The 25637-nt window shown below is 40.5% G+C and overlaps 1 protein-coding gene across 3 annotated transcripts; it reads left to right on the plus strand.

Moving 5' to 3' along the window:
• The first annotated feature begins 17889 nt into the window (after positions 1–17889).
• CBR4 (carbonyl reductase 4) lies at positions 17890–25412 on the plus strand. 3 transcript variants are annotated; one of them, XM_059817862.1, is made up of 6 exons: positions 17890–17916; positions 20806–20947; positions 21493–21613; positions 22091–22227; positions 22799–22933; positions 24275–25412. In XM_059817862.1, exons 2-6 carry the CDS (start codon positions 20806–20808, stop codon positions 24451–24453), a joined length of 714 nt encoding a protein of 237 aa, XP_059673845.1. In that variant the 5' UTR covers positions 17890–17916; the 3' UTR covers positions 24454–25412. The 3 variants fall into 3 exon arrangements, with proteins under 3 accessions (XP_059673845.1, XP_059673844.1, XP_059673846.1); XM_059817861.1 differs by lacking the exon at positions 17890–17916 and adding an exon at positions 18120–18240; XM_059817863.1 differs by lacking the exon at positions 17890–17916 and adding an exon at positions 18120–18181.
• Positions 25413–25637: the final 225 nt, after the last annotated feature.

Below are 25637 nucleotides of genomic sequence, written 5' to 3' on the forward strand. Positions count from 1 at the left end.
GTTCTTGAATGGTATGTGATGTAAAACTTGCTTTGAAAGTAAAGGCTGACTGGTTGTCATGATTTTGCAGATAGATTCTGGGGGATTAGCCCTGCCTACAAATACAATCAACAGCTGGAACATCTAAACCCTTCCCCTAGACAAGTCTAGAGACTGATTTCTGTGGGTGAGAGACTTAGCTGATGCATTTTAACAGCTGAAGAGCACTTTGATCAGAATCAGCCTGATAAAAGGATGAAAACAAAAGTGAATTTTCTATATCGAATCTGCAGTGTGCAAAAGCCATTCAGAATGTACCGTAATGAGCATTTAATGCATGCCTATCAAATCATAGTAGTTACACTGAATATAGTATTAGTAGATGTCAGAAATTACTATTTATCTGTTCCTTCCACTGTACTTTTTCCTGTCAGCTGTATGATTTTGCTGAAAAAAGAAGTGGCAAAATCAGTTCTTAACTTCTCTGCCATTCCTACTCAGTGGAGTAAAGACAATTTAAACACAGTAACGTTAGCCCCAGATTTCAATTATTCACAGTTACAACTACCTTGTAAAAATTCCTCTTAGCACATGTAAATGAATAGTACTCGGCTGCACTCTGCAGCCAACTCTATTGCCTATATTATGGTTCTGTTTATGTGGCATGCAGAACCCAAAGGCCTTCTGATGTTTGCATCTAGTAGTCATTCAGATCAAAACCAATTCACAAGATGTGTGCAAACACTAGCTACATTCTCATTTCAGAGTGGTGGGAATAGCCTGTACAGGAGCGTAGAGAGTGGAAATTTGGCTACCACAGCAAGAAAAAATACACTTCAATTACAAAGGCAGAAAGAAAAATATCAGGATTTTTAAATATCTGTACAGGTGCTTTCTTGTCTCTGCTATCTTAAACAGAACCCCATTCCACAAAGCAAGTGGACTTTGATTTCCCCTTCATACCCCCTTCCCAGAAAGGAAGGCAATATAAAATATCCACATTCTTTGGCATCAGAACACATGGTTGGACTCTCAATTACTGCAAATCAGTGCTACTTCATTGATTTCATTAAACTTTGCTGGCATTCACTGAATATGCCCCCTACTGTTAAATAGTGAAATAAAATATCTCATCTGCCCTAGAGGAATGAATATGTCTGAAAGAAACTGAGCTGGATGATTTTCATACTTGGAAAATACGAAGCTATTTGAGCTGTATTATCCTTTTCTCAAAAAATGTTTGTCCCCTGGTACAGCTAAGGCACTAGATCAAAGATGATGCTGTTTAGCAGCACTGGAAAGCACGGGAGCCTTGTTCACTTTTCAATCAAACCTATAAATTTTCAGATCCACAATTGCAGAGTAGGGTTTGGTTTGCTAACAGCTGCTAGCCCCAAAATCTTTTTGGTTAGTTGCTGCCGTATTTTCTCATGGTGTATCTGTGGATGCTTGGGAGAGTAGATGAGTCAGCAGCAGAATGACTTTAAAGTGGTCATTGACTTTGTTCTCCACAAGAAGGGGCGTGCCCTAGGTCAAATTTCTTATTTCAGCTGGTTGAACTTCTCAATAAGCTGAAGAATGCTAGCTCTATAAAGTTTACAGTTCAAAGAATTTTTCTTCACTCCTCTTTGGTAGGCAATCTTAGTGTGTGTTTTGAATACACACAGATCAGGAAAATCTGCTTGGTTTTTTGTTCCTTATCAAAGGTTTACTCTATGCTTCCTTTCAACTTCTAAGTTTATAGTACACAAGTAACTATTTCCCCCTGCATATCACTGAAATTCTTTGCATTCAGTAATTTAAGATCTCTGATACACAATACAGCTTTTTGCAAGGATGAAATTTAATAACTTTTTAAAATAAAATAATGCTGGGCTTTGTAAAGAGCAACATTTTCAGGGAGGATAAGAACACATGCAAAGAGATAAATGTTTTAAAACTCTTAACAAAATGGGTACTCATCCTGCCTAGGCATTCAGTATTCGTGACTACTTGCATGTAGTTCATATTCCTTAATACTGAATTGGTGATTTCTGCCACAGACTGATAGACATAATTCTCAGAAAGCTGCAGTGTTTCTGTTCAGAATGTCTCCAGTAAATGGGAGAAAGAGAGCCAAGAATGAGATGACTTTTGAATTCTGTCTGAAGAACCAGAGATTGGTTCAGGACCAACTTTTAATGGTCCAGTTGCACATGCCACAACTATATTGCCATTTGGAGGTCTGCTACAGCTGTGCACAAGAAAACGGCAGACAATATTTCTCATTTATTCTTTTTCTTACCTAGAATACTCCTTGATAAGGAAATCCACGTTAACCTGGTGTCAAATGCAGATAAAATTTGGCCGTAACTGCAAGACGTAACAGTGCTCTTGTAATTTGGTTTCTCTGATTTGGCAGTATTACTGAACATTTAGATGATCCAAGAAACATTAAATACTAAAACTATAAAATTCTGCGGGTAACATTTCTCAACGGATCTCCACAACACAGGATCAGTCAGGCTTGAACATCAGTTTCTGTGTCTGGGAAAGCTGCTGCAGTTCTCTTAGTAAAGATTGAAATGTCAGCAGTGAATGTGCAGTGGGGAACGGATGGGAGGGAAAAACAGCCCTGTAATTAAAGAGATCAGTGAAACATTGTCTGGTCCAACCACAGCTATTTCTTTTTTTTACACTAAGCTACCCCTTAGTAAATGATGCTAATGCTCCTCTTCCACAGTAGGTTGGTGAGGTTTGTCACTGGATGTGACCAAGTGTTTGGATGTCTGGGAGATGAGGACCACAACAGAACTTGGCTAGTTAAGTGTCTGTGAGGCCTCTGCGGTGAGCTGAGTTGCCAGTGCCCCCAAGTGCAGGCACAGTCTAGGCTGATGGCAGAACTGCTGTCAGAGCTGCACAGCAGCCTCAGACAGCTAAACCAAGCTGTGAAAGCTGTCTGCTCCCAGAGGAGTTGCATCTCTCCAGAGGTCATGCTAGTGGAAAAAGATCAATCAGTAGGATGCATCTGTCTTTGCACTGCAATATATTTATGTTGGCAAACCTTTGTTGTGTGGACTGTGCATAAGCGTGTTACTGATGAATGAGATGATGTGGGAATTTTCCCATCTGCTCTCTTAGTACTTTTGCCGATCTGTGTAACAGACTTGTTTTTGACTGTGAAGTATCACACTCTCATAGCTGACAGTAATAGAGCGTACTCGCACAGCTGTGATTTAATTAGCCTACAGCCCTGTTTTTATTGAGTAATGGCTAAATCCACCAGTACAAGAAGTATCTTCTGTCAAATACAAGAGCTAGTTTGGAGAAAAATTATCAAACCTGTACTTTTGAACTTTTTGGACTTTATCATGAGATAATGCTAGCAGAGGCTGGAACTCTTTCTAGTTGGTTGTGTGTGTCTGAAGATCTGTCTGCATGATTTCTCTTTTACAATCCTGTCAAAAGCAATGTTTTTAAGGAAATAGGAATTTTTTTCAAGGGCAAATAGTAGATTCCGGTCAACTTCTGGTTAATGTTTTTTATTAAAAGCTTATTTGTGTCTGGCATTGGAAAAGACACAAATAGAAAGCCCCTGTTCTTATAACTAAAAGCACTATTGACAAATCTACAGTAGCTTGTAGCTGGCTTATGTTATCTTTCCACTATATTTAGTAATACAATAGAATGCTTTTGGAAGAGATATTAGATGCTGAAATAGTGATTCCAAATATAAAAGAGGTCCCTAAGGCATGAATGTAATGTCTTGCTTATAACTTTTAAATTACTTTTTTATAGCTAGAACTAGCATGTCTAGTGGCTAATCATAATGTAGCCTGATGTTACACCCAACCACCTCCTTCTGTCTTTGTCTCATGCACCACTTAACCTCCTAAGCCTTTATTTCATAAAGGATTAAGTGCAGTGGACTCTAACTAAAAAAAAGGAAACAAAAAAAAGTTGTTAAGCACTTTACAGAACAGGAATGGATTTAAACATGATCTTAAAAGTTAAATGTGTGATGAGGTGTTTTGCTCAATCGTAGGGTTTTTTCCCTCTGGGCCATCCTGGAAATAAAGTGGTGCGGTTCCAGTGAAAAAAAACCAATGTTGCTTACAAATAGAAGTTACTTATACTTTTCTAATCCAGCAAAAATAAATTAAATTGACATGTCAACTTATTTCTTGGGTGCTGTAACACTTAGACTTGACAGGAAAGTACAGCAGTTTGGAGAGCTCAAGTAACATTTTCTAGTTTGAGATTTAACAGTCATGGTTCACTGGATTGGCTTAGAATACTCTCTCCCTTCCTCCCACGTTGGGCATTAGTCATCATGGCTGTGATTTGGTATAGTCCTTTGGTGTTTGCACTACAGCTATACTGACCTTAGTTGGAGTTTCAGATGCTTGTGAGTTTTGCTGAATCAGGGACTTAAATTACGCCTTGGACCATGCTTAAGCAAATGATCCCAGAGGCTTCGCCAATTGGATATTTTAAACAAGTCTGCTGACACAGACCCTGAGAGCAGTGCATATCTTCACTGAAAGCAAGTACAGAGCAAAGGCCTTCAGTTGCTGTAATCGGGCAGCTCAGCACATGGATCGAGACTTGTTCCAAGTAATCCTGACAATGCTGACAAAAAATGTGATCTGTTTATGCATGTCCAACGTTAGTCGTGTCGAGGCTCACTACTGCTGGAAAACTGCTGAGGTCTAGGATGAGAAATGTATAGATGCAGAGTTAGAAATTAAGAGAGCAAATGCTTTCTCTTTGAGGAAAGGAGATAAAATGCTAGGTGTAAGCTAGACATTGGATCAGACATCTGTAGCGTAGGTGCATAGGTTTGGTTTTGGTGACAGGAAGGCAACATCTGTGGTGCCTGGGAGAACTACTTACCCAAGCTGTGAAGGAAAAGGAAGTTGAATGTTACCTGTGCTGACAATTTGAACAATGAACGTTCAAAGGTGGGAGAGGGAGATGTGGGAAGCTCTTTACTTCTTCATTTCAGGGTGGTGTGTCAGGGTGTGACACTAGTGCATGGGCTTTTCTTTCTTCCTTTGCTCTTTTTAAAAAGGAAAGCATTCACTTTGGGTGAAGGAAAGAGTGAGATAACTCTGATTCCTCGCCTTACAGGTGAACAAGAACTGGAAGTGTATCAGTACGGGGGAGCACTAATTCTGGGATTGGTACTGGTACCGATGCTAGGTATCAGCTGCAGGAAGGACTGCAATAATCTGACAAAATCACTGTGCCTAGGAATTGAATGGCTGCACAGTATTAACTAAAAGATTTATGGTGACAGGATGTGGTAAAGGTATGAAAATTAAGGCAAACGTCTAACCTGTGTTTGTTAATGTCTGCAAAAAACACGTGCCTTTCAAATAATGCTGTAAAAAGAAATTAGGACCTGTAGCATTACAAGGTTTTGTCCTCCAAAGGAAAATACATGGATGATTACTATGCCTTTAGTATTTGTATGGCTGTAGTTGCTACTTCTCTGTTAATGTGGGTGTTCCTCTGAAAGAACTGAAACATGCTGTACCAGAATAAATGGATTTTATTATAGAAAACAGAGCTGATTTTATTATAGAAAACAGAGCTATAGATGGAGCTGCAATCCAGATTGATGGTATCTTTATTTTACCTAGAAATTCTTCTGTCAACTTGTGTGTGCTTTGCATAATGCATGTATGAGTTACAAATAAAGCCAGAAAATTCTTACTTATGAAACAATTATATTTAGAGGCGTGAGAGATGCAAACAGCAAGGTTACTGTGAGAGAGCTTTATTCAGATGGTAGAACTGGGCTTTGTTTTGCATTTTTCATTTACACACAAGTGTAACTCTCCCAAGTTTGGAAATACTTGGAATGCTGATACCATTAGGCAGCGTACTGTCCTGTATGTTTTTTACTTTTGACAGAAGAAATGAACTACTAATTTACTTGCTAGGCTGATAAAATACATAGAAATGGTTAGTATTAGTAACAGCTGTGATTTCTCAGCTGGTATAAAGATCTTCAAATGTGTGATGCTTTTTGAGTTACCGTGAGTGGAATACCTACTGCATCCTGTCCTTCATAGCATATCCATTTTATCATCAAATGAATCTCTGCATGGCTGCCCTGCACATGCCAAGGGAGGCTCATTAGGAACTGCTACCCAGCAGTGGCTTGTCTCGCATTCACATAAATTTGCCAGTACAGACAGTGCACACTAATTGCACATACATGGGTTCTCTCATCCCTCAGGGAACAGTCTGTCTTATCAAAAACAGAATGACCCTCTTGTCAGTGTAACAGATTTATTAACTTACAAGAATCATGTTTTGAAACCTCCTGCTGTGTTGTAAAGTTCCAGATGGCAAAACACAAGGGCATGGCAGCATGTATTTGTTTACAGCCTCCCCCCTCCTCCCTTCATTGACGGACTTGTCTTTGCTATCATAATTTCTGAATATGGCAGGTACAGAAGTCTTAGAACAAAAGGCTTCCATTTACAGCCAAATAGTGGAGTTCAGTGCCTTATTTACTTCCCAGTGTATTTTTTTTTCCTCAAATGCTTAACAAAATAGCAAGCCTAGATTAGTTAAAGCTATGAAGGATGTTGCAACTGGATGCAGCATTACAGCCAAAATGGGTTATAAAACATTTTGCAGAGTTCTGCTGCTAAAAATAGCTATGCATTTGAGTTGAGAAAATGCCGAGAGGCTGGATAAGATCGGTCGGCACAACATTACTGGGTTCTTAAAATGGAGAAAACATACCCACTGTTAGTCCACATGTTATTCAGGAGATGGTGTCCTGCTCTCTACTGGATGAGGCCTTACTGGTTTTTTCCTTCTTATCCCATTTGGTTATCTGTTGTTCTCCTTCCCTTTATTCCCTGGGCTATTTTCTGCAGGATTGCAGCTTGTTTTGTTCTCTTGCATCATTGTCATCAGGCAATGGACCAATGTGTCATAAGTAGAATTGCTTAATGTGTATTTATCAGATTGTTTATTTACATATATTTAACAACTTTTGAATCTAAATGAACATTACCACAAAAAACCCCTCTGTTTTTGTAAAGCACTTGCTTACTCCAGCAAATGAAAATCTAGCAGTTTTTAATAAATAGGATAAACCTTATTTGAAAAATTAAAGGAAATACAGAGTTAATGTCAAACCTGTTTTTTTAAATTAAAGGTTTTGGTTTTTTTTTCAACTCTCCCAACCTTCCCTAATCTATTTATTTTTAAGTTTCCTGTGAAAAATTAATTGAGTGACTCCCCTAACAAAAGATGATGCCTTTCCAAATGAGGTTTAAGGCCTGTGTCTGGTAATTCAGTTTTTGTAAGTGCAGTTCTCTTTCTACATTAAGGCCTAAAAGTGCTTCCACAGAAAAAGACAGTAACTATAGAGCAGGAGATCTTTCCCTAGGGCTGTGTCAACAGCAGAAGTTGACAACCATTAGCCTCAATTAAAGATAGGAGAACTGACATTTGGAAGGGAAAAACTAAGTGACTTGGCAAGTCGCAAGAAACTCGGAGCATGCCCTCTGAATCTCGGTTCATAGGGTCATCCTTCCCCTGAGAAACCTAAATAGTCTATGGCTTTAGCATCGCATTCCCCTGCTAGATTTTTTTTCCTTTCTTCATGTCACTCAGCAAATAAACTTGGACCATAAACTCCTGGGAACAGGACCTGTCATCTGTCTTTATTCTCTGAAATGGCTGGCATGTTCTTAGTTGCAGGAAATTAAATTATAAACAAAATTTAACCACTTCCTTTTTTTTTTTCCCCCCCCGTTTGCATCATCTATAAATACATTCTTTCTTTATTTCTTTCCTTTTTTATAAAGTGGTGGGCATCATGTGACGTTAGCTTCCTTAAACACTCATATTCCAATGGATTTAATGAGCGTTTGGGAGCCAGATGGCATACCATATTTTTTTTCAAAACATTTTAAAGCACACAACAGACAACTCATGTTGACAGGAGCGCTTCACTGAGGTGTCTGTAAAGCAAATGTGTTACTTGTTACTATTAGAGCAGAATAATTGTTTATGAAAGGCATCCTCAAATTCAACAATGATTCCATGAAGTAAACAGAAATTAATTCTGCTGTGTAAACACTGCACACTCTGCAGAAATGTTACCCATTTGTATAGGTTGCCTAAAATAATTATGATCTGAAATGCATGATGCAGTATGTTATTATGCAGTGATAGTCACTGAAGTCCAGATTCAGGCAATTTTGCTTGCAAATCTTCAGTCTGTGGGCAATATTATGGAAAAGGCTATGGCTGGAGACAATAAAAATGACTGTTTCTTTTTCCTGCAAGATGGAAAGAGAGAAGCATTCTTTCTCCTTTTGTCTACTAGGAAGAGAGAAAAACATGAAGGGAATAACCGTGTAGAAGAAGAAAAAGACATAAAAGCAATGAGCTCTACTATTCTAGTTAAGATTGGTTGGAGCTGCAGGTACAGCTTAAAAAGTTATGCCTAATGAACCTCTTGCTGCAGGGAGTCAGCAGGGAGGAGCAGCCAGTTATCTGGTTTTGGGAGAACAGCAGGGTCTTTGATAAATGCTTGGTCTGCACTTACGCATTTCTGTGAAAATCAGGAGGGAAATACTAGCTTGAATCTTCTCAGAATATTCAGTGTTTCAGTTAAACAACTCTCTGAAAAGTTAGCCTTTAGCCTTTCTTTAAAAAAAATTACAACATGGGCAAATGTACTTCATTCCTATATTTTATTCATTATTTTTTTACTGTGTAATTTTCAGTGCTCTTCAGAACTGATATTTTTGGAAAATGTATAGTTCCCTGGGGAAAAAAAAAAAAAAGGGCCCTGCTCAAGCAATGGTATATGAGTTTTGTGTCTGTTGAAAGAACTTGGAAGGGGAGAGGGAGAGAGTGCTTCTTTTGTCAAGAAAAAAGAACATGATGTGTAGAAACTGGATAAAGAGAGGCTGAACTCTGACAAAAAGGGGAGCTTGTCCACAGCAGGCTGGGGATAATCTACCACTGCAATGTGCAGAATACAGTATATTCTGTATGTTCACTATAGAAATGATACATAACCTTAGAGAGAAGATTTAGGCAAGTGAGGCTAAAACCAAAAAAGTGTACTTAAAATATATATGTGAATTTTTCCTGTTCTGGAAAAAAGAAACTCAAAACAGTCTCCCGTAGCACTCTACAGCTGTATCAACCTGCATCACATGGCTTTGGAGCAGGAGAGTTGTTCATCACTTTTGCATTTTCATAGACAATATAGTCATAGTGTGGTAAAATACACACCACCTAGACTGATCACAGAATCATGGAATCACTAAGGTTGGAAAAGACCTGTAAGATCATCAAGTCCAACCATCAACTAACACCACCATGCCCACTAAACCATGTCCCACAATGCCTCGTCCACATGTTCCTTGAACACCTCCAGTGAGGATGACTCCACCGTCTCCCTGGGCAGCCTGTTCCAGTGTCTCACCACTCTCTCAGTAAAGAAATTTTTCCTAATATCCAGTCTAATCCTCCCCTGGTGTAACTTGAGGCCATTTCCTCTTGTCCTGTCACTTGTCACTTGGGAGAAGAGACCAACACCCACCTCTCTGCAACTCCCTTTCAGGTAATTGTAGAGAGCGATGAGGTCTCCCCTCAGCCTCCTCTTCTCCAGACTGAACAACCCCAGTTCCCTCAGCTGCTCCTCATCAGACTTGTGCTCCAGACCCCTCACCAGCTTCGTCGCCCTTCTCTGGACACGCTCCAGCACCTCAGTGTCCTTCTTGTAGTGAGGGGCCCAAAACTGAACACAGGATTCGAGGTGCGGCCTCACCAGAGCTGAGTACAGAGGCACGATCACCTCCCTGCTCCTGCTGGCCACACTGTTTCTGATACAGGCCAGGATGCTCTTGGCCTTCTTGGCCACCTGGGCACACTGCTGGCTCATCTTCAGCCAGCTGTCGACCAACACCCCCAGGTCCTTTTCTGCGGGGCAGCTTTCCAGCCACTCATCCCCAAGCCTGTAGCGTTGCATGGGGTTGTTGTGGCCAAAGTGCAGGATCCGGCACTTGGCCTTGTTGAACCTCATACAATTGGCCTCGGCCCATCGATCCAGCCTGTCCAGATCCCTCTGCAGAGCCTTCTGACCCTCGAGCAGATCAACACTGTCACCCAACTTGGTGTCATCTGCAAACTTGATGAGGGTGCACTCTATCCCCTTATCCAGATCATCGATAAAGATATTAAACAAGACCGGCCCCAAAACTGAGCCCTGGGGGACTCCGCTTGTGACCGGTCGCCAGCTGGATTTCACTCCATTCACCACAACTCTCTGGGCTCGGCCGTCCAGCCAGTTTTTTACCCAGCGAAGAGTGCACCTGTCTAAGCCATGATTCACCAGCTTCTCCAGGAGAATACTATGGGAGACAGTGTCGAAGGCTTTACTAAAGTCCAGGTAGACAAATTGCTCTTTTTTCCCCCTTTGTGGTAAATATTTAATTGTCTTTTCTATAAAGTAAATATACAGGATTCATAACAAAATTCCCTTCTAGAGTTTAGAGACCATAGCTTGTGCCATCCTGGGTTTCTGTAAGCCACACTATTAACTGTGTGTGGTCAAGCAGGAGTTGTCACTAGACCTCTTATGGAGATCTAGAAAAATGTTTGACTTCTAGTAGAATCTCATCATAAACTGTGCTCTTGAAAATCAAAACCTATGAGGAATAAAACTGTTGAAATAAGGTATGCATTTTATATAATCAAACATTACTTGATCTGACATAGTCTGGCATGAGCAACAGTTTATTCTTTCCAAGGATGCTAATAACTTCTGATAATTTTTGAAGGAAAATACTTGCTGTGATAGATAAATTAAAAAATGGTGTAAGCAATCATCTAACAATACGTCTTCTCATCTTTAATAACCTACTTCCTACCTCATTAAGCCAGTTGATTGGGTATTATTATAATTTACTACTTCAATGCTCAATCATTGGAAGGACATAAAACAGTAAGGGCTTCTGTATGTCACAAGAAGATGAAGTCTTCAGCAGTTAAGTACATGAGCAGGATGAAATGACAGCAACGTACTTCTGTGAGGAGATGCCGTATGAAACTAGATTTATTTAGGAAAATCTGATAGAGAAAATTGAATGTTGGGAATTGAGTTCCTTGAAAGCTCTCCAAGTATTACTGCATGTGTTTCAGGCTGCAAAATGAGTAACAGCTGTAAATACTGGTTTTGACATTTCCTGTAATACTGGTGAAGATAAGGGAGGTGAGCAGTCTGTGAGATGTGAGTGATTGTCACTATTACTATCACAGTTGCCATTTATTATGGACTGTGTTCAACACTCATTGCTGGCAAATCATCAGCTGAAGTTTTGCCAGTGTAAGTCCTTATGTTTAGGATCACAGCTATTTGCAGTTATGGGGGGATGACTACATGGTCCCTTGACTTGCTGCTTTCTGTCAGTAAGTAGATGTGCTACATTAAGTTGGTATTCCTGTACTCAGTAAATCTGTGCCTCATTAGGGCTAACCTTGAAAACATATTCATGGTCACATAATGAACATATGCTAAAATAGGTGAGGCTATAAAAACGGTTTAATGCTTTTGGATATGCCTTCAGTTTCCTGCTTCAAACAGCTTTTGGTCTCTTCATAAATGTTACGGATTTCAAAGTAGGTATTAGAAGGAATCATAGAAGTATTTCCATGTGTCTCAAGTCTGCTATTTCCTGGGGGCTAATTACTGTGTTTATAAAACAAAGACTTTGCTTGTGTAAGTTCTTAGAGCTTCTCATGAGAAGCGAGGTGAAGGACCAACTCATGTTGCTTATTAACTGTGTTTTACTATTTCTGCGGTATAGGCCTTTAGCTGAATTTTCTTACCCTAATGAGTTCAGTCCAAATCATTAGGTAGAATCTTTCCGTCTTTATCCCCCATCCCTTCGTTCTGCCTTTTACCCCTTCTTGTAATCTTCTCTCAACATCCTGCTTTCTTCCCTTTCACCAACAAAACAAATTTTAAGACACAGTAAATACTGTGTACTAAATGTAAATATGAGTAGACGCAGCAAATTTGCAGAAGGCTGCATCACAGGACCAGAGTGGGCGACAAATTGGAGTTGTCCATACCGTAAGTGGAAGTTCAAAACCTAGGGTGGTGATTAGTGATGTATTAGGGCAGGAAAACCCTGATGCTTTCTCCATCATAATGTGAAGGAAATTTTGTCTGGTTAGAGCTTTTTGCTGTTAGTCTTAATGCTGAGAGGAATTTTCTGTATGTTTATCAGCTAAAACGCAGTTACATTTGCTGATAATTACTTCTCAAAAATACTCCTTTTTTTCACCAGCAATTGTAATAATTTCCAAACAGATTGTTACAGGATAAATTAATTCTTGAAATGATTGGCCATGGATCTTATTTTGCAGCTTATATAAATAGGTAGTGAATGGGAGACAGGATGACACTGTGAAAGGAAGAATGGGGGAAGTTAAGACTGCATAGATACATTAAAAAACCCCAGATAAATTATGCAAGATCTTGATTGGACTTTTATAACTGGCATTTACCTATTTTTAAGTGCTGTTCCTGAGACTGCTTATTTTCTCTGTTGAGTATATTAGATACAATTGAAAGTAAATTGCCTCTAAGAGAACAGGAGGAGAGTTACTAGGTCATGGCTATTCAAACACTTCGGCAAAACTCTTGGATGTCATTGTACCAGACGTCTAGTGGAAACTCACAGTGCTTACAAAATATGCAATACACAAAAAATATCTTTTCTATACAAAATGGTCAGCGGTGACTGCTGGGAGTGAGAAATGTCCTTCTGTGTTGGTGTCAGTCTTGCTTGTTTTCCAAATTACCTTGCTGGGAGATGCTGACTGCTCTGTGTGATGCTCTTTGCAGTTTTGAAAAGCTGTCTGTCTAAAAGGTGCTGTCCAGAAAGCAGCAAATTTACTCTCTGGATGGCTAAGCTGTTTATCTCTTCCTTGTTCCCAGCCCTCACTGGCTTGGGGCTCGTGAGCTAAACACTGATAGACTCCATGGCAGCACACTCCTTACATGAGGAGTTGGACGTATGGAGGGAAGCAAGAGAATCTGAGAGACACTGAGATCCTAGTTTCCATCTCTTTGGTCCAAAGTCTGCTGATACACGGTAGGAGTGGCCAGTGCCTGTGATCAGACCAGAGTCATGGACAGAGGCTGAATGTGTGACAAATGTTTCTTGAGGATACTTTTATAGGGGTGGGCGATGGTGGGGTGGTTTTCTTTTTATGTGTAAGGTACTGCATGACAGCACTGGAAGTGAAGTGTTTGATTTTAGCAACAGATTAAGCAGCAATAATGCAAGCTTGTCTGTGTTGCCTCTGTGGTGTGCCTGACTTCTCAGTAGAAGCAGCAGCAGTTCAGTGACTGTGCTAACTTAAACATGGGCCTCACACGGAAGTGTGAAATAATACTAGTTGTAGTGGGGAAACCTGTTTGGCCGGGAGGATATGAAAACATTAGGTAATTTGCCAAAGCCTCTGATGACTTTGTTTTGTTCTGATTTGGTTTTTTGTGGGATTTTTTGGGGTTTTTTTTTGAGGAAAGACTTTTCACAGGGGTACTGGGAATAAGTTTCTTAAGAGGAAAAAGTTTGCCCACATATTTGTTGAAAAAGTACATGTAAATTGTACAAAAACACTTCATGTTGGCATGATAAAAGCTCACTCTTACAACACAGTAACAAATACTGCAGAGATTTTGGATAGTCTAGAAAAACAAACCAGACTGCAGCGTAATAAAAAAAAGATCACTTAAGAACAAAAGCATGGTAATTTGGCCACTTAAATATCTGAACTGGTGTGGTTGGTAAAAGTTTGCCAAGTAGCAAAATCCTGGGAGGAGAGGGGAGCGTTTTTCTTTCATACGACTAGGTGGTTGTTTTTTTTCTCAGGAGTTCATCTCAGGCTTTGTATCACTTGCCTGGAAGGCTGAGGCCATATCAAAGCTATTTGGGAATTGCAACGTATAACTTGTTAGTTATATAATTTATATATTATATGTGTTTGTGTATAAATAGTATGTATATATATAAAATTAGTAACTAGACCTGATTTCCCCCAGTGCAAATCACAAGTGCACATCTGATGAAAGGGGTGATTTAGGCTTGGCAGGAAGAGAAGGAGTCAGCAACCTCAGTGCTGAGCTGCCCAGGCAAAGCAGGAAATGATGAGGAGCCCTGACAAGGGTGTTCCTCTGTGGTCTAGAGGAGATCTTGCCTAGATGAAGCACCTAGTCCAGTTATGCCCTTTTTTTTTACAGGAGGAAATGCATAGCGGTGCATTGACTGCATGACCTGCCACCCTGTCAGTTACTATTTGGCCTGGAAAGAAGGAAACCTGTTTTTAAGCTCTTCACTGGCTTAATTCTGTTCTAAGTCCGTGACTCCTGTGTTCCAAATATATGCCCTCATCATCAAATTTACTTAACCAAGAGAGGTCATTTTTAATATGCCAGTTTGAAAAGCAAAATAGTTTCTTGAATGAACTGTTGATTTCAATAGACGCTTAATCCCCAAGCTATTACATCTCTGGACAGTAATCATCAGGCTGCAGGGTCAAATCTCTGTGGCTTACTTTAATTTTTTGTTGTTCCTATAAACTGAAACCGCTTCAGATTGATGGTTATGACGCTCTTGTTCCGTTGTGAGAAACTAGTTAGTGACCATGCTTCCAGTAAGACAGAAGGTATAAAAACAGGTTTTCTTTTAGCCGAGTGCTCCAACCAGCAGGCTTTTGTTTAAAATGGGACTGACCCGTATGTGCAGCCAGTTCTCCAGTTGCTTTATCTCTGGCCTTACACAAAAAACATATAATGTGGTAGGTATGTTTCACAAGCAGTATAAGGAACAATGTGAAAATGCTGCTGGACCTTTGAGCAGCATGACTCTTTCATGTGTGACTCTTGGCAGAAATTTAAGAGACCACAGATTTGGGCACCAATGTGGTTAATGATTAGCACTCAAGTTCCTTTGTAAATCTAGCCTCAAATCCAAAACCAAGAGGAATTTGAAATAGCTGATACAGGGGACCTCGGTTACAGAAATGGCTAGTGGCCCCTGTTTTGTGAGCACATGCTTTGATTTGCATTTTATGCTTTTAGATATGTTAAATATCCTTTCCTGTTTGGGATATTGTGGTTTTCCCCTGTTAACAGAGAAATGCTTCCTTGAAAGCAGTATCTCAATTGTGTGAAAGAATGATTGAAAGGTTTTAAGAAAAGAATAAAAAACTCTTAGGAAGAGTATTTTTAATGCCTGAATGCATTAGGCTTCAGGAAAGACAGCTGCATCATTTTTTATATTGTGAACAGGTTCCAAATGTGTCTATACATGGTCACATAGAGTGCTGTACAAGAATTATTAGCTTATAATTCCACATTAATAGTAAACCAGGCATAATAAGAGCCAGTATTGAATTAGCTGTTACAGATCTCGACATGATGGATGGAGCAGGTCTATCAGATCAAGTTCATGTATCAGCTACTGTCCCCCAGAAAGGGGAAGTATTCAGTATGACAATGATTCCTCTCTTGGACTCTGCTAGCTCATCTTGCTAATGTCACTTTGGCCAATGAACGAACACACATCTTGTTTTAATCAGTTAGTGAGCAAGAATTGAACAGAATCTTGCCTGAAATTTGGAAAAGGATATTTTACTTTGTCAACCATAACACAGTTTTTAAAAAAAAATACAGTGAAACTCATGCTTACTCTGTGTCAGCAAAGTCCTAACAGTACAGCAAAGATCAGCTTTTCTTTAACTTTCTTACAAGGATGGGTCAGCTCTCTGGATGAGGACACAGGTCACAAATAGGTTAAAGTCATAATTACTAATATAATTTTCACATAAAAGCTCCCTGCTGTTGTCCTCGTACAATATGGTGCTCATAGTTAATCCCTCTGTCGTATACACGTCTTCAGAAAACATGCCATATCACTAAGGACAATTTTTTTCCCCTCTGTGTTCCTTTGCTTGTATGTATCACTTAAAGAAAAACCCGTAATTTTCCCCTGTGAATCCTGATCCTTAGTTATGCTTGAGACCAAAAGTCTCGGTCAGAAACTATTGTAAGACACAGTCTCAGCTCTCTATGCCTTTTCTTATTCATCACGGGGACCTCCGGCTTTTTAGAATATGGCATATTTTTTCCATAATATGGCATATTCTGAAATGTCATTGGATCACAAAATCTCGTTTACTCTTGAAAACAGGACCAGCTTGCAATATAAATATACTTACTAAAAGGAACTAATTTTGTGTAACACCTGTTCTTAAAGATTTTTTTGTCTTACAGATGTTCTTCTGTTCAGCAATGCCTAAATCTGCTTTTCCTTCTATCTGTACAGAATGATCCATGGAAAAAGAATCTTACATGGGCACAGGTAATGTTATTAAACGCTCTACAGGTCCCCTAGAAACATTTATTATCTGAAATCCTGAATAACAACCTTCAAGTCAAAAGCAAGAACTGTACCAAGTTACACTCCCACTGAGCTCATAGAAACTCCAGTGTGATTTTGACACTTGTTACTTTGTGGAACTTTTAAATAATAATTTTTCTCAAAAAAATTTCAGAAGTCTACTCTTGTACACAGTTGTGATTGGTTTTATTCTTATTTCTCAAGTGAGGAAATTTACTCAGTATGTGTGACTTGAGTCCACAGAAACCCTTCCAGCATATCATCAGACGAAAATGTTAACAGCATTACTGTTAAAACATAGCAGTCTTTATATTAGTTTAATTGCATATCATGAAGCTTATTTGGGTTACTAAACGGGAACTCTCACAGGCGTTTCTGTATTTTGAGTTTCTCTACCTTTAAGTGTTTCCGATTTAACTCTATTGGTATAGCGATACCTCGCACAAGATCCCAGGGATTTTGGGACAAGGAAATACGAAAATGAGAAAGACAAACCCCTCGTTAATCTGCTTGTACGAGTCTGCATATGAAACACCTTTTTGTATGTGGAGGGGGAAACAAGGGCAGGACAGAGAGCTCCAGTTCAGAGCGCGAGGCAGCTATTTCATGCCCCATATAAATTTCGGCAACGAGTACTGGGGTTAGGCGGGAAGCATAGTACAAGTGGCTGAGATGGGCGTTGTCTAGATACCTAGGTGTAAAACACAGTTCAAAACCTGGAAGTGTAAAATGACAGCAGAAGGGCTGCCTGTGTGCGAGCTCTGAAGAGAAGGGCCAAGACCCCTCTGCCTGTCTCGCGGGGGCCGTGGCGGTGGCCCTGCCTTGGCGGGTCTCCCTCTCGCCACAGAGCGACCAAAGTGCCGCGAGGAGCTTCGTCCTGCCCGAGCTAGGCTGGCTCAGAGGGGACAGCACCGGGACCAGCAGCGCCTGGCTCTCTTTCCAGCTGGTGGCAGCAATGACGGCTTCTGCGAACAGGTGGGTTACACGGTTTCGTCATCTCGTGTGGCCTGTTCTCAGCTGAGAGCTGACCCGCCGCGCTGGGGAGGAAAAAGGCCTCTGTAAGGAAGGCAAAGACGAAGCTGCTCGGAAAGCAGAAGGTACACTGAAACACGCGTAAAAGCCGTTTTTTCTTCAGCCTCCTCTGGAGCTCCACCTTCCTGCTCCCGGGGAGGGCGGGAAGCGCAGCCCGCGCTTGGCTCAGGGCGTGAGAGGGCTGCGGCGGGGCGGTGACCACCGCCGGGAAGCGGCCGCGCTGCCACCGTGGCACCGCTGCCGCGGGCGGACTACGCGTCCCGTCGTGCCCCGCGGCGGGCGGGCGAGGTCCCATCCGGCGCCGCGCCGCGCTGTGCGTGCCGCGGGCTCCACCTTGAGCCTGACGGCCGGGCCGGGTGCGGAGGCGCTGCTGAGGCGCACCGCCGCGAGGCCCTGCCTCTCCCCGTCCCTCCCTCCCTCCCGCCGCGCTGCCCCGCCCCCGAGGAGGAGACGCAGGGTGAGCGCGGAGCCGCGCGGCGCCCCCGGGGCCACCGGGCGGGCGGCGGCGCCTTCCCTCCGCCGCGGGCGGTGCGGGGACTCGCTGCGTGCGCGCGCGCGGCCGCCCCCTGGCGGCGGGCGGGGCGGCTGTGGGCGGAGGCGGTTGGGGGCGGTTAGACCTCGCGGCGCGCGCGCGGCGGTTGCGGGCAGGGGGCGGTCGCCCTCAGCCGTGAGGGGCTTCGGCCCGTCGGGAGGGACGGAGGTGCCGCTCCGGGTCGGAGGAGGTTGGTGGGAGCCCAGATCTTCCCTCCCTCCCCCAAAACAGGAGGGGAGGAAACAAAAGGTTTGCCGAGAGGGGAGGGCGGCTTGTCCGCCAGGGTCGCGGCTGGGGGCGGTGTCCTGACGGGGCAGCGTGGGCCGCGGGTGAGGCGGCCGAGGGCGCACAGGTGCGGGCGGCCCGGCCCGGCCCGGCCCGGCTGCGGTATCCCCACTCGCACTTGATGAAGGGTGTTCTCCAGCGGATTGGGAGCTGTGCGCTATGAGGCAGCAGTGCCATCGGCGCCCTGGTGGTCACGGATTAAGTACTTCGTTACGAAAGAAGAGAAGGGCCGTAGAGGACAAAGGTGGTACAGGCATTTGTGTGTGCTGTGTGGCGACCTAGGAGAGCCTGTTGCTCAGAAGATACTTGTTTTTCCCTACCCTTATTTGACCAGGGAGTATAGGGATACTATTCCTACTGCAGTTTTTTTCCTCCCAAATCACAACTCCAAAGAATCCGTATGGCTCTTTTGTGCTAAAACACAAATTGTATATTGCCGCACTGGAAGTAGGCGTTACGCTCCCCCTGTAAATACCTGGTTAATGCACAAGGGACTTTCACTATTCTTTCTGAGAATGGTAGAACCACTAAGACTTTTTTTCCTTCTCAGAGAGACCAGGAAGGGCGGAATGATACGTTTTAAAGAAGTTCTCACCCCACAGGCAGCTTTTTGGATCCTGTGCAGCTAAGCATGTTCAGAATTACTTGGAAAATACATATAGGTCTGACAGTATTTATAAACAGTGTAAGGTGGTTCACTTGACATTGCTTAGGGGTGGAGGAGTTAGACAAGATGACTTCCAGAGATCTCTCCTCATCTATATTATTCCATGTTTCAGATAAAAATAAGCGTGTAGGTATGTTCAGTGCTGGTAAGAACAAAATATGCAGGAGGAAATGCTAGTTTAACATTGCTGCAACAAGTAGGCAAGAACTTCCAAGAGCCATTGTGTTAATTCTGTAAAAGAAGAGATCAGTCGTGATGGAGAAGGCAAACTAAGACTTTGTTTCTAACAAAAAAATCTGTCAACAAAACATGCATTTTGCCTTGAGTCTGCTAAGACAGTAAGAGCTGTAGTTACTAGAGTGCGAGACCTCTTGATTCATCTCTTTCAGTCTAGCTACCTAATGAAGACTACACAAAAGATTAGGTTTTTTGGTGAGACAGTGGTGCCTGTTTTTATCACTAAGGAATTGTCTTCACTCAGGACATCTTTTTGTATGTGTTCTTTTGAAAGGGCAGCCACCTGAGATGCAAGTATTTAATCCTCTTCCTACTTCTAGGAAGCTGATTTAAACTTGCCATTGGAAACAGACACATGGGTTGTTTTCAAGCACTTGTGCTTACTTTGTTGCAGAAATGGGCAGTCTGCTCCTCCAGGCCGTGTCACAGAAAGCCAAAATCATTATGCCATTGTAAAAGTCGATGGTGTCCTTGTATGCTTAACACTGTGTGCTCTTCTGGTTTTCACACATCAAAAAGGGTATAGTAGACCTAAGTAAGGCAAAAGTAGGGTGGCAGGATTAAGAGCTTGGACAGTCTTTAGTGAGATACAGAATGGCTTCCATATGTGTAAGGGTAACTAAATAGACCTGAAGGAGGATATAGGGGGAGGGTAAAATGCAGAAGAGTAGCCTCTGAAGTTACAAACAACGAGGGGAAGATATGAGGAGAAATGCATACTATTCTCTAATCAGAAAGCAAATTAAGAACAAAAGGAAGTACTTTTCCACAAGTAATGAAACCTGTTGCCTCAGGATGTTATGGGGATAAAGTATAATTTGGTTCAAAAAGGATTTATTCAAACGTATGGAAAAGAAGTTCATTACTATTGCTTGGATTCTGCCCCTCGCTCCTCAGGAAATCCCAAAACAGCTGATTGGTTTCTGGAGGTTGCAGAATAAAAGAGCATTCTACAGAAGTATTTTCTTCTTACACTCCTTCCTAAACATCCAAGCTAGCTACTTCAGAATCATTTCACACTTCAAAAAGCTTTTTTTTCTTCAAAAGCAGAAACAAAAAGACCTAAGGCTAGTGGTAAAACATAGTATTATGTGGTGTAACTTAGTATTAAACTAGTGTAAATACAATAGTATCGAACCATGCTCAATAGTGTTTGCAGTGTGGATGTCCAACACAGATACTTAGGATGGAGTGAGAGCTTGAGGCTAAATGACTTTAGCACAAGAATAGTGCTTGCAAGAACAGTATAATTGTAACTACTAGGTTGACTTTGAATAAACAGCTGAACGATACATTACGGCCTTCAGATACATGAATTCCATTTCATCGACTGAATAGGAGTTGTTATAACACTAGTATTGAAATGCTAGATTACATGCATAATCGTTTGACTAGTTTAGAAATCATTAAGAATTAACTTGCATTTGGAGAAGTGCTGTCTAATTTAGTTCAAGTATTTATTTTTTGGTGAATAAAAAATTAACAAATCACTCATTCTATAATCTGACATTATAAAATGCTACGGACTAGTAAGGGCCAGGATGTTGACAGGAACAGTGATTATTCTTCACTATATTGGACCTGAAATTCATAGTTTATGTTCAATTTGTGAATTATTTTTGAAGATGGGCAAGGTATGCGCCATTTTTGGAGGATCCCGAGGAATAGGAAAAGCTGTTGCAGAATTACTGGCACAGAAAGGCTGCCGCCTGGCGATTATTGCTAGAAATCTGGAAGTAGCCCAAACCACTGCACGTAATCTTGGTGGTATGTATGCTGCTTTGCAATACTTTCTTCACTGTCCAATGCTTAGGTAACTTGTAAAAGTATTAAGTCATAAAATAAACCACATTGTTTGACTAGACAAAAATAAAAGTAAAGGCTGAGAAATTTGAAAGAAAAGCTGTATCAGTACAATTTTCACAATATTCTTTGGGAAAGTTAAGTATGTTACAATCCATATCTTGCGGATAGAATAGGTAAGATGCAAGGAATTGTTCAAGGTCACAACAGGGAGGTGGTATGAATTGAGTCATCCTTGGCTCCTGACCAAGACAGAACTGAGACCAGTCTGCTCATGCTGAACTTCTGATTTCAAAAGGCCAAAATCTAAAACAAGAAATTGCCACATAACTGATCAATAAAATACTTGAAAATTGTCCTTATTTAATTCTCTGGTGATTAAATGGGTTCCTCAAGTTGCAACTAGTTCAACATCTGTTTTAGCAATTGACTTGACAAATTCTGAAGAAGGTTTATGAATGGTATACCATCTTTTACTATTATTACGGTGTGCCTTTATTTCAATACAGCAGGACATCTGGCACTTAGCTGTGATGTATCCAGCGAACAAGAAGTCCAAAATACTTTTGAGGAGATGCAGAGGAATTTAGGTCCTGTTAACTACTTGGTTAATGCAGCTGGGATCAACAGGTTAGTTATTCGTTATAAGATTACATGTAATTCTAGATCACAGCATCTTATTATAAAGTGCTAAGGGCCTTTACATTTAGTAAGAGTATTGTTACTGAGTACATCTGAAAACAGAATTAAGCGCTCACCAATATTTTGTTCCTGATGAAGGTAAAATTCTAACATGATAGTTGTCACTGTAGTTTTTGCATTCTGAATTTGAGTTCCCCCTCTACTCCTCTTTCTTCCACTTCACCCTGAAATAGTCCAAACCAATGTTTGATACCTCTCTGCAAAGGAGGCTTTGTTGCCAGAAGCATAGCTAAATTTTTTCTTGCTGTGTGTCGCCTTTCAATGTCATCATTTTCAATGCTAGACTGTATAGAACCATATAAGTCTCCATTAATATTCCATTCATCAGTCATGCTTTATTATGAGTAAATGTGATCATTGGAGTTGTTCAGTGAGTTCCTTTGGGTTTTTTGGTCTGTTTGTCAGGGATGGTTTGTTACTCAGAACCAAGACTGAAGATATGTTAGCCCAGATGCACACTAACCTTTTGGGAACAATGTTGACATGCAAAGCTGCTGTAAAAAGTATGATTCAACAACAAGGAGGTGCTATTGTCAATATAGGTGAGTTGCTTGTCTAATCCAGTGGAATTCTACGTAATAGTTTTCTAGAAAGGTATAGCAGGTGTAAATTGGCTATTTTCATTGTATTTAGACATTCTGTATTTAGCATTTCTTTATGAATGCTTATTCTTTTGTGTAATTTCAGCAACTTCTAAATGCAAAACCAGCTTGTTTCAATAATAAGCACTTCAGAGTTCATATTTTATTGAAAAAAGAATTTTACCATTCTCTATCAGCTCTTTCAGTATGTAAATCTACCAGGTGCTAGTTATTAACTAAGAATCAAATAGGTACAGTTTTTTTTTTTTTATTTTTTTAGAAAGCTCTTCATTTTACTCTCCTGGTGCCTGTTGGTCAACATCGATACATGGATTCCACAAAAATCACACATAATTGAGGGATTTGCTTATCCCAGCAGTAGGCTATAAAGTACATCTAGTAATATACTTCTAATTCCTTTTCTTTTAATCTCATTTTCCATTTCAAATTTAAAACTAAAATGATAAAGCTAGTGCAAGGTTTCAAATTAGTCATTTAATCTTTTCTTGTCTTTGATGTTTCTTTATTGTAGGAAGTATTGTAGGACTTAAAGGCAACTCTGGTCAAAGTGTATACAGTGCAACCAAAGCAGGATTAGTTGGATTTTCACGCTCTCTTGCTAAAGAAGTAGCAAAAAAGCAAATTCGAGTCAACGTGGTTGCTCCAGGTTAGTTTTTGGGAAGTTCATACATCCTTGACTGTTGCAGTACATGATCATCAAGACGACTGGATATTTGGTGTACTCTGAAAGTAACCTAAGGCCAATTGCTATTATTTTTCTTCAACTTTTGTAAGTAAATGTTTTTAATATCTTTTTTTCAGTTTAAAGTATAATAAATTCTTTTACAAAACCTTCAGTCTTTTTAAGGGAACACTGAGAAATTAGGAAGAGTGTGTATACCTGTTCCTCTGTCCATTATTATATAATAAATGTCTTTTTTTTCTTTGTCCTCCTTCAAAACCTGCTGTCCTTGCCAATGGAAAGATTAGTACTAATTATAGACAGACAGCTACCTTTGTCTCCTGCTAGAGAATGCTTATTTGTTATTAGAGAAGCATGAAAGACCACGAAAAGCTGGCATGAAAGCATCCCCATCTATCCCTGAAGTAAAAAGAGAGAGTCTGGAAAGAAAGTTCTGTGAGGACAAGGCTGTGATTTCACAAGACAATCTAGTCTAAGCAAACCACCACCCTTAAGGAAAAATCCCTTCGGTCTTTTCTGATTTTTTCCACTCATAGCTGTGTACTCTGCTGCTCACCTTGTGCTAGCTCTGATGCTTTTCAGACCTCTACGTGAACCAGTTCAGCTTGTGACACTAGGTGGGGAAAATACTTCTTATTGTTTAGCGAGTTTTGCAGCTCACTGAAGGGTCCAGAGCCATTATAAAGGGGCAGAGTTGTACAGTAGAAAGCAAAACAGAGACTTTTTTTTCTTGGTGGCAGCTAGAAAGCAGATAAGATCAGCTCGTTATGAAGCTGCAGCTTATGTTAAGAGAAGTGCAGCAGTGGGAAAAATGAATCTCAGATAACTGAAAATTGTAAAGAAATGTCCTTCAAAAAGGTCAAGAAATATTCTTCAATTGAGTGCTATAACAGAAATAATGCAAGTGCTGTCATAAGTTCTAAAATACAATGGAAACGCTTGAAAGCTGTATGGGTTTCTTGCCAGATATTTCATACTCATGGTTTTTTTGAGAATGTTTTGGTGAAATGAGTGTATTTTGTCTTTCAGAAAAGTGATACTAAATATGGTTTTGGGGCCCAATTATAGTTACCTTTTTTTTTTTTTATTAATGGACTTCTATAGATCTCTGGAAGACTTTTTATTGGTTAGGTAAAAAATTGGTCTTGGCCATAAAATGATGTGGACTGACTTCCGAGACTTTGAAGAATGGTAGCTGGTGCTGAATCCAGGTTGTAGATTTCACTTTGGAGGATTCCAGGGAAAATCCGCTAGAGAAATTTAGTTGAAGGTTAGGTAACTCTTCAAATATCTCTCTTCTCGTAGGCTTTATTCACACAGAGATGACTGCTCATTTGGAAGAAGATCAGTTGAAGAAAGCAATTCTACTTGGAAGATTTGGAGAGCCTCGTGAAGTTGCACAAGCTGTTGTCTTTCTTCTAGAGTCCCCTTATGTTACGGGGAGTATTCTAGTTGTAGATGGAGGCTTGCAGCTTATGACTTAAATACTACCTTGAATAAGTACCTACTTTAATGTCATGATGGTAATATATAAATATATACTAGTTAAAGGGAGAAGCATGGAAATCAGTTGAAGATTAATGTATGAAATTGACTTGATATCATTTAGTCAGAGGAGAAATTTAGCAGCAGTAAAGTCCAGCATGTGTATTTAGCTACCTGAAAGAGTCCATTTGGTATTATGAAGTCTGTGTATGTAACAATTTGAAAAATACCTGGTTTTGCTATGGTGGTAGTTTTAAATAACATGCTGATACATTTGTAAAGCGCTATATTTTTATAAAGTCATGTTTTCCAATTTGGCTGGAGATTTTATTCGAATTATCATGTTACACAAAGGTTAATAAAGTGCGGAGGCATGTTTATTGTTTGACAGGTATGATTGCATCAGGTTTTTCATGTAGGGCAAAGATTGCGAACTGCATAATTTTTTATTCTTATCAGGTAGTCCCTACAAAGCAGCAAGGAGTTTTCTTTGGTTTTTTTTGTTTGTACCTAACACTACAAAGCTAGGAGCTTCTAGATCTTCAGCATACCTGAATTGCCTTTAGGAGATTTGATTATATGCAATGTGTTTTTATAAAGAGAAAAGCTGCTCAGTTCCATTCTTGAATGTATGTACAGCACTCATTTAATCCAGTAGCACTTGCGTGTATACGTTGAAGGACTGTTGATTGGTCACTGGAGTTGCTAATCCTGTAATATTCTGAGTTTGAGTTGCACGTACACTGGTGAACAGTACAGTTGCAGACCTTGCTGCATAAAAGACTTTTCACTGAGTCAGCAGATGTTTAGAAAACATGTATCACTTCCAGAGTGTGAAGTCAAGGTGTTTTGCTCTATATCTTCTTGAACGCTCAGTTCAACTTTTATGTTGATGCTCTTTAATATGTATGTATAGTCAATAAAATAACCATTCATTTTATTCAAAGCAGCTTTTGAAGCGGAGTAATTATTCAGCTGTAAATGATCCTGAGTGTTCCTCTCTTGCTGAAAAATTACCAAAAATTTGACCTCAGGCTTTTCTATTGAGATCAAGTAATTTTTGGTAATTGATGTTCCTATCATCTCTGAAGAAAACTATGAATGTGGTTTAGGACCTTCACTTCTTAGCTCCAGTGTTCATTGCATCATGATCCAGATGTTGATTCAGCTTTTGAAATTACTT

The sequence above is a fragment of the Gavia stellata genome, chromosome 5 (assembly GCF_030936135.1).
Source record: "Gavia stellata isolate bGavSte3 chromosome 5, bGavSte3.hap2, whole genome shotgun sequence".
Classification (NCBI taxonomy): Eukaryota; Metazoa; Chordata; class Aves; order Gaviiformes; family Gaviidae; genus Gavia; species Gavia stellata.